General features: G+C 35.5%; 1 protein-coding gene across 2 annotated transcripts in view; it reads left to right on the forward strand.

The window, feature by feature from the left end:
• The window catches only part of LOC144451910 (uncharacterized), a 51,666-nt gene extending 43,227 nt beyond the window's left edge, over window positions 1-8,439 (forward strand). For both annotated transcript variants that reach the window (XM_078142812.1, XM_078142813.1), the window contains one exon: window positions 1,442-8,439. In XM_078142812.1, coding sequence (XP_077998938.1) covers window positions 1,442-2,709 — 1,268 coding nt within the window. In that variant the 3' untranslated portion in view covers window positions 2,710-8,439. The remainder of the gene's footprint in view (window positions 1-1,441) is intronic.
• Window positions 8,440-10,426: the final 1,987 nt, after the last annotated feature.

Below are 10,426 nucleotides of genomic sequence, written 5' to 3' on the forward strand. Positions count from 1 at the left end.
TAAGCATGGAAAGAAGAAGAACTCTGATCACATCTGTTGCATGTCATTTCATCCATAGGTCATTAACCTGATATGTACATGTACGTGTAGTTCTCATCTTAACATACATTACATGCATTTTGTCGGACTGCTTGACCTAACAAAGCATTGTGTAGTCCCTACCCGCTCTACCGTCTAGTTTATTACTATTGATTTCTAAGTATATCATGCAGATTTGAATTATTATGCTATTACCCCCGCATCATAGTGTAGAAGATGAGGGTATTTGAAATTTACACAGGGCCGTTGAACCTACTATGTATGCCATTCATGCTAAATGTCAAGGACATGAAATAGTCATTTCCTGTTGGCTTTGACCGTTTCAAAAAGTATTCCATCCCCAAGTCTGTCATAATCACCCATAATAATCATAATCAGGTGTGGGTGTTATTGTCGTTGTCGTGGTGGGGGGGGGGGTGTCCTCTGAAAAGCTTTGCTTTAAATTTCTAGAATCTCACGATTTCCATCTTTTGATGCAGAACTCAAGAATTTTTTCCATGTTCCTGTGACATCACTTTGGATAAAACATTACTTTTGCATACTACTTATGGAAAGACATCTATTGAACTAAATTTGAAGTAAAAAACGATAAATTAATGATGTGATACTCAAGATTACAAACCTTTACACCTAGATACACCTAGATGTTGAGGTGTGTGTTGTAAGTTACTAATGTTTGTACACGACATTAAATTATGTTGTTACGCACCTCAGAAATAAATCTTTAACTTTCACTATAACTTTGTTCAAGTATAAAGTAAATGCAATTTTCAGTTCAAATCAAGAAGTAAAATAGAGGGTCACTGGTAGTTTTCTTGAAGAGAGAATAAACTCAGGGCTCGAAATTAACTTTTTTCTTTGATACTATGATAGTCCTAGTTGGCTACCACTTTCAGACAGTGGAAGTCCAAGGATGGTGACGAGTAGTCCCATATTCCTGAACTGAAAACAGAATTCCTCTATTGGATAATATGAGTGATATTAAAATACTTTTATGTGTGTAAATCTTCCATACTTTAAATCATTGCATAATCAGTGATAGCCTGAGTGGGCTACTGGCTGCAAATTATGGTAGTCTCATAACCAGAATTGGTAGTCTGTGGATATGGGACTACCGTTAATTTCAAGTCCTGTAACTGATTTAAAAGTGCATTTTTACTGTATAACTCAAAAACGTAATAAGTCACCCAGTAGTACTTCAGGGGTGTGTCATGGAGGAAGACTTGTTTTCACAGTGATCAACTCTTTAGTGACTTGGTTTATGAAACTCTCCGTATTTACACCCTAAATATAGGGTGTCAGGCTTTAAAGGGTTAATCTTTCAGTGTAGGTTTATTGCAGTACATAAAAATGTGAAAAAGAAAGACGTTAATGACAATCTAAATTGTTTTTCTATCTCTAGGGGAGAGTAGCAGAAGTTCTAAGAAATCATTCCTATCACATAAAAGGAAAAGATGTACCACTGAACCATCTAGAGCGGGATCACCCAACACCATGGAAAATATTTCCTCGGAAGCTGAGGTATTAGATCCTAAGGATAACAACAAAAAGAACGGAGACAACAAAGGAGGATACCAAAGGAAACGCAGCCTGACTGATCCGGAAAGTGTGAAACATCGGGATAAGTCAAAAACCAAGGGATCTCTCCGGAAATCAAAAAAGAAAGGAAATGGCGACAAAGGATCCGATAAGTCTGCGAGCGAACAAAATCAAGCATTGAATGCAAAGGATAAGGAGTCGTCATCAACGTCTGACGAATCAAGCTGTAAGTCCTCTGGATTTAAAGGATTTAAAAAAGTCAGAAGGGGTTCTGCAGCTAGAGACAAGGTACCAATAGGTTCCTTGAGACTTCCTAGGAAATACAGCTTGTCTGAAACGTCAGAGTCCTATGGTATGGTCGGTATAGGATTTCCCAGGAGTCCAATGCATGTATCCAGATTTGAAAAACGTGCGCAGAGCTTTCTTGATTGGCCAATTAATGACGCCAGAAGACAACAATACAGACAGGGAAGGGCAGCTACATTTCAGAGGCCAAGAACAGGAAGTGAATATGAAATTGTTCACAGAAATAGTGAAAGCCCGAACAGTGAGGGCAATTCAAACAGTGAGGAATTATTAGGTGCAGTCGGTGGGATAGGTGTGCCCAAAGCCGATGACAATACGAGTGGATTACAACTTACTTCATTGCCTACATTGGCTGAAAGACAATCTCAGTCTTCCATTGGTTCACTGGACAACTTAGAGCAGGTGTTGTCATCAATTTCACCAGGTGTGCAACAGGATACACCAGATAGGAAGTCACAAGCTTCATCAACAGGTGATGCGTTGGAACAAGTCTTGCTAGGAACAGATTCCCTAGTAGAGCAATGTACATCAGGGTCAACTCAAGAACGACGGAGAAAGATCTCACACAGTAGGACATTATCGATGCCTGACTGTAGTGCTAGTCCATGGAGTGTACACGAAAGTGCAGTTCTTTTACAAGACCCAAACAGTGCAACCATAGATAATCATCCCAATGGCAAGACCATTGAAATGAACACCATTAATAGCAAAAATGGTGTGAGGGTAAACCATATCAAAGACAATGCTGATGATGATGACGATGACGACGTCAGCTATGCAGAAATAGACTTTCAAGCAACACAGAACATGGCAAAGAAAAATTAAGAACCATTGTCAGGAGCTCTGAGAAATACCACAGCAGGCAAAATATCAACTAATGACAACTATTACTTGTTGATTGTTTTGTCCAATTTTGAGTAATCTTTCGGTATTTTTATTTTTTATATATTTTTTTCATGAATTCAACAAAATGACAAAACCACCAATCAGATCATAGCAATGTTTTGTACCAATGGAATCCATATCATAGAGACTACCAAACTGCCAATGAAGGTCTTCATGAAATTATGCAAATTAAACTCTGTCAAAGCTCAGAGGTTACCCACAGACTTTTTTTTGAATGTACAATTTGAAAAATAAATGTTGGTCATTTTTTTTTCGATAACTGCTGTGATATTTGTCAAGGTCAACTTAAAGAATGGCATTAATGTGTACATGAATTTAGTGTATATTTTAGCAATGTTTTGGTAGTTACAATGTTTAACATAGACAGTGGAGACTGTCTATGATATAAACATGCTTTGGTGTCATTTGTGTGTTTTTTTTCTACAAATGCACCGCCTTATTATATTATTGCCCAAGCTGCTCAGTTTTAACAGTAACTTAAATAATAATACCTCTAGCTACCTCCAGTACGGTTCTTTTCTGTTCAACTGTACACAGTATGTAAATATCAGCAGCTGAATGTCAGTGTTAAAAGTGTGCTTTTTTTATATATATATTTCTCAAATCTTATCTCTGTTCCTCGTCATTCTAATGCTGCACATCAGAAATAGTTTGGCAGATAGTGTCAGTCTTTCATAGTTTGGCAGACAGTGTTATTCAATTCAACATGGGGATGGGGACGGCAGTATTTCTTGCCTGGACAACCACTTTACAATCTCCACATGAATAAAAAAGTAAAATTCAAGTACTGCAACTTAAGTATTACACTCTTAAAAAGTAAATCCACAAGTAAAGATAATGATACTTTTTGCACAAATTATTATTCAAAAGTTTTGTAAAGAAAAGATGAGTCAAAAAGTTATGACATACAAGAATTCAACCTAGTTGATAAAGTATTATCAAGATTTTCATCTGTTCTCAAAATGGTCCTCTTCAAAATGAATGTCAGTTAAAGCGGGCAGTGTGAAGCGTTTTTTGCTATGGGTTTATAGAACCCTGGTGAAGTACCTGGTGAACTCGGGTAGATTTTACCAACTTGCTGCCCTTCACAAAACAATGATAGGGAACCCTGTTGAAATACCTGGCGAACTCAGGTAGATTTTACTGACTTTAATACCACCCTTAAAAAAACAACAATAGGAAATTCTGGCAAAATATCTGTATAACTCGGGTATATTTTACCAACTCAGTTGCCACCCTTAACAAAAACAATAGTAGGGAAACCTGGTAAAATGACTAGGAAACTCAGATAGATTTTACCTATCTACTGTCCATAACCCAAATACTGATCTTGTGTTTCATAACTTAATAACTTAAGATTACCATCTACGGAATGATTTGATGTTGAAAAATAATGTTTTAAATGTAAATATCCTTACTTGTAGGTTTATCTTGTTATCAATGTCCAGGGCTCAAATGGGGATATCGTCTGTGTAATAAGCAGACAATCACATGTTGTATAGAGTTTGTGCTGGACACATGTCATTGTCAAGTACAAGATATTGATTAAAAATCACTTCCTTGATAGCCATTACATAATGTGCCATTATGTAACTTGATGCGGCTGCCTGGTAAAAAAACACAACTAGCTTGTTCTTCCTAGTGTTAAACTAGATCACCTCTCCACTGATTGTAACTTTGGTTTTAGTAACTATTGTTTAACTGTTTATTACATCTATCAATTATTAATCATTAAATACACAATTATTTTGGTCATGTGGAAAAGAAAAGGAAGTGACTATCAAATATTCCCGGTTGACTACCATTTTCAAAAGTGGTAGTCAAAGTGACTACCAACAAAAAAAAAGTTAATTTCAAGCCCCGATATCTTGAAATATTTTGCTTTCAAGAGAATTAACTTTTGCTGAAACAACATTGGGTTTTATTTGTATTGATCAAAGACTCAACTCATCACAAATTTGGTCAAGAAATGTCAATTTAGATGCAATTTTAGCAGAAAATAAAAGGAAAAAACTGAGAACAGTAATCCAGAATGGTTTTATTTGATATTTTCGTCTCTATACGTTAGCTGAAAGATGTAATAAACTACTGTGCAGATTATGTCAAACAATATTATTTATACTGTACATATATTTTTAGTTTATGGAAATCCACATAAACATATTAGCTGGTAAATAGACAATAAATTAAATTAACAATAAGTTTATTGTAGCCTTTAAATGACAGTTTAGGTTTAATGAATTAAACACACAGCTTGTACAGTTTGACTCTTTTTAATGTTTTTATTTTGCAAAGCCTACATTGTATTTATGCATGTAGCTAACTTTATTGTATCGATCTTCCATATTGCAAATTATATGCGTCTCAACTCATGAGTTATTTTTGAACATCTGTAAAAAATACTGGGCATTTGGTCATAGATATACACAATAGAACCTGCTTACTAACCTTCGCTGTTAGACTACTCGTACTTACTTATTTAATTGAAACATCAGACTTTTCAATGCCTTACTAAAAAAGTACTTGAGCTTTACCATATTCCAAATTTCAGATGCAATTCAAAACATGACATGTAGAAATTGAGAACTGTGTTAATTCATTGGTGCAGTCACTGAGTATGAAATTGTACATGCAGTATTATTTTCACCATTGCTTTTTTTTTCTGCATATACAACAACACTCATCACCACAGCCTGCAAAGTAGAACGAACCAAACATGCTACATTCTGCATATCACAAATGCTATATACAACCTATACTATGAAAATCATAAGTTTTGCAGTGCAAATTTAGCCAAAAACCACTATGCAGAATCTTTACTCTACTTACTAGTTCACAACTCTTTGATATATTATGACCAAAAATACTAATATTCTGTATTCTTTGTGTTTCACTGGTTGGGGTAGGGATAGGGAACCTGAAGTATTGTACCGTATCTCCCAAAAAATGATTTTGACCACCAACAAGCCATTTCTTCCTCTACAGTTAAAAATAGTATTGTTTCCATTTTTTACTCAAATTGTGCAACACATCATGATGTTAGTTTATAGAAAAACTCCAGACAAGATTGGAAGCATACTTCACCGCAATAATTGAACACTTCTCTTCAAAAGAAATGAAACAGCTCAGTTCAAAATTCACATCAGCAATACTTCAACATATGATAGATGTCAGAACATGTGTGTGTGGAACTCAAAAACTTTATACAAACTTCAGTAAGTTAACTTCTTACTTTGTTTTGTTCTCAGAATACTTTTCAGTTGGTGAAAGAAAGAAAACATATTTAAGCATTTGTAAATAATGAAAATGTGTAGCGTGGAGTAGTAGGTCGAGTCTGAATGATAGCCTTGAAAACTTGCAATGACTATTTGGCTTGTCAGTGTCTTTCACCAGGTGAAGCCAAAAAGTCAGGTCTCTGACTGTCTAAATTAATGTTGTTTTATTTATGATCGCCGGCTTAAGAGCTTTACTGTTTGCTTTCTTAATAAGAAGCACAGTCATCTAGTTGTGTAACTATGTTGCTAGTAGTAGTTTGTATTGGCTAGAGAGAAAGAGAGAGTTAACTGAAAAATTTCAGTTTTTCAAGTATTGTGTTGTTTGTGAAGTAAACGATTTGTACAATTTCTGTTTGTGTTTCCTTGTAAACTGAAAGTGACTTTTACAAATACATGCATTTTCCAAGGTTTTATAACATGGGTGCCTTGCTAAAACTTTGCTGATATGTGTATGAAATTAAATCTTTGTGAATTTTACCTGATTCTTATTAGCTGTTGAAATGCTAGTCTTTAAGGAGTGACATGTCATGCCCACCTTATGAGCATAGAAATGGGAAGGGTGTATTATGAAACAGCATGACTTACAACGTGCTAAAACTCTAGATAAAAAACACTGCTGTGTGAATTCATGATTTTGAAGTCACTGATCAGTAAAGGGCTTAAATGAATACACCTTTTTTTCAAATACATGTATGGCATTCACTCTTTCAACTTACAAAAAGTTGCTCTCAGAAAAGGGTACAACTTTTTTGGCCAACTTTATACACTGATCTACCAATAGTACACAACTCAATGGATCTGGGAGGGGGGTTCATTCCAACATATGAGAGTAAATGAAATGTTTTGGGGGGGCCAGGGGAGAGGGCACTTTATACAGGGAAGGGAAATGGTGGGGTATTTGCCTCTTAAAGTTTGCTGTTTATAGCATAGACCCGATGGTGGAGGGTCTGTGTTTATAGTGATGTTTGTTTCAATAAGTTTACTTTGCTACTGTAGATTTTAAAATGCCACTCAAATTGAGACATATAAATCCTAACTTTATCTGTTACTGTATTCATGAAAACTAAACCTCATTCTCCATTAAAATCAAGAAAAAAAATTGAGTGTCACCCAACAAATTTTTGAAACGGAGGTCAAAATGATCCCTATACCTTTATATCCTAACATTAATCTTCTGGATTGCAGGCATAATATTTCACCATACTTTTTTTATGGCAGCCTTTGTTAACCAGAGGATAAGGTTCTAAAAAACATAGACATTTATGTTGATAACACTGGGCATATAAACTAAATTATTAAGATTTAAATGAAGTATACAAGACTGTGACACAGTGTACCTCATAAGCCAATGTGGTGTGCCACTAATGCATGTAGCATTTCTTGTGATGCACCAAACTTTGGTATTCCCTGATCCTTTCCTGTTATGGTGACTCACAAGAAAATAACATTTTTATCATTCTGACCCATAATAGAGGGGCATACTGTTGTTAGAATTGATAAGAGTACATGGCCAAAGATAATAATGTTGTTTTCCTTGCCTTCTCCAAGAATTCATTGTTGCTGGGCAGGTGGCAGCCAGTGTCCTCTAGATGCACTCAGTATTTACTCAGAAAAAGAATTCAGTTTACTTGTAGTTCCTATTTCCTGTCTAAGATTGTTCTTTCATAACAACTCAAGAATACAGAAAATCAAAAACCTTCCAAGTCTCCCAAATATTTCTTTCAACTCTCCTCTCTTTTTACGTGTATAATGTGTAAATAAATAAAGTTGAAGCCAGTATCGCAGAATATGTATTCATTCAAAAAAGCCCCCAAAGCCTAATGGAGATGTTCAGAAATGTTAGAATAAATCAGACAAGAGTAAATACTTGTCTGAAAATCCTTCCCAGTTGAGGGATGTGTCTGGAGGGAAATCATCACACCTCATTTTGGGCCGAGTTTGTTCGTCTTTAAAATAAATGAATTTTGTATTATAGCTCTTGATAAAATTAGTTTATCGTAATGAAAGTATTTTGATAAGCAATGTACTCAGCTTCAGGTGCTAAATTCAGTTCAGCATCACTCACTTCTTGTTGTTGATGCAACACGTAGAGACAAATACATACATCTTCGCAACAGGTGGACAATTATTACTCAATACGAGTTCTTTTTTTTTGAAAACTGTATTTTGCTGGTATAACAGCAATGATTATGCAAATTATGATATTAATATGGTTCAGTCTCTTTTGTATATTTGGCTCATCTACTTCTAGTTTTTATTTTATTTTATTTTATTTTAATACGTCAGGAACATTTTTATATGAACATGACTGTGCCATTCTCTTATATACACAGTATGTGTGTTATTGTAATGTTTCAGTTGTACTGAAGCAGGATGCAGTCAACAAATAAAACAAATACCATTTTGAATTTGAATTCAAGAAATGTCTCAATGTATCTGTTCATGTGTGTGTGTGTCCTGTCCCAGTATATCTTTTTACTTGGATGTGTGAGTTTGTGTCTATTTACAAGGTGTTATGTTATGATAAAGTCCAGGCTAATGTCTAAATATTAAAATGAAAATGATTATAAAATAATTTTACAGTATGACCCAGCAAAAAATGTCATCAAACGACATTTGTTTGCATATTGTATGTTTTATTAATGTGTATGCATTGTTACATTTGTAATTCACTACACTTCTTAAACATTTGATGTATTTGTAATTACATGTACATAATAACTGTCACTCTTCAGAGATATGCAAATGAGCTCATTATTCATGCAAAGTTCAATAGATATACATAATGCTGATAAACACCCTGGGATAATGTTTACAGCTTTGGGTCAGACAGTCGACTGGATTTCTGCTCAAACCTTGAATTCTTGATGCGGGTATGGTTTCTTTATCCCTGTGACATATTTTCTATTTTGGTCGAGATTGATGTGTTTACAAAAAAAATTGGCATTTCGTCAGGTGTTGGCTTGCCATGAGTAGTCCCACATTTTTGAAAACACAACCGTGTGGTTTCATAATAAAATATACGTGTAAAGGTTCATCTAGATATATTTTATCATTCGCATTTAGTTTAAAAACCATCTAGATTGATAATGTACACTAGTAATTCCACAATTTGGTACTGTCAGACACCATGTGCATATGAAATATCAAAACAACCTGGTCGATTTTATTACCGGTAGTATCACATCACCCAAATGTAAAACTTGTTACGCTGGAAAATGTGAATAATATTCAATAGTTGTGATGGACAAACAAGGTATGTCCGCGATTTTCACGCGGGAAAAATATGTGTTGCGCGGGAAAAAATACATGTCGTGTGGTCTGATGAATGAAATGTATCATTCTCATCATGCCAGTGTGGTGACGTCATGTCTAGTCTCGCCTCTGTAGTGCAGGTTATTCAACTCGAAGGCATTGTCCTCCGCTAAACTGCACATACTTGGTAGAACTGGTGGGAGGGCGATACAATAATTGCACCTGACGTACGGCGTATTTTTTTTTTAACTGAATGCTGTCTGTTGTTTACGGGAGAATGAAAACTTTATCCCAGAGGTTATGGCGTCAAACACTCCGTTCATCGAATAAATGCGGAACTTCTGTTGAATTCGCAGTTAAATTTACTGCAAGGCAACATTGGAAATTAAACAAGTGTGATAGTTTTGAATTTCTGTTTCAAAAGCTTTGATAGTTTAGCCTACCTGTAGATTTAAGAACGGCTATCGCTACACTATTCCGCTATTCTATGACTGACATTTTGAATTGTTTGCCGTACCATGGATGGTTTTGAATTTTCTTAAATTTCAAAAGCCCAGACATTGTATTTTGTCTGACTTAGAAACTGTTGGGTTGGACTTGATAACTTGTCTGTCAATAATACCTTTCCTGGACTGAAATAAATGAATGTTATACCGTGTTATATGCAACGATTATTCGTGGAATTGCACGGTGAAAATTACTGATATTTAGAAAGAAAAATGAGCACAACTTGATCATAACGGAATAATCTCCTTTTTCATTTCGTTATAAACAATATACAAAGTGCCGTTGTAAATGTTGTTGTTGTTGTTGTTGTTGTTGTTGTTGTTGGTGGTGGTGGTGGTGGTGGTGGTGGTGGTGGTGGTGGTGGTGGTGGTGGTGTTGGTGTTGGCGGCGGCGGCGGCGGCGGCGGCGGCTGCGGCAATAGCTATGAGGAGGGGGAGTTACAAAGGGGGGGGGGCATTGAATCATAACGACAAGGTAACAGGAACCCTTGTTTTCCTGCCGAAAATTTATGAAATATCATATTTTATACAAAAATTAATATCCGTATCACGATATCACAATAATTCTGTGACTTTTCTTTTCCTCGTCTGCGTTTTAAC

The sequence above is a fragment of the Glandiceps talaboti genome, chromosome 22 (assembly GCF_964340395.1).
Source record: "Glandiceps talaboti chromosome 22, keGlaTala1.1, whole genome shotgun sequence".
NCBI lineage: Eukaryota > Metazoa > Hemichordata > Enteropneusta > Spengelidae > Glandiceps > Glandiceps talaboti.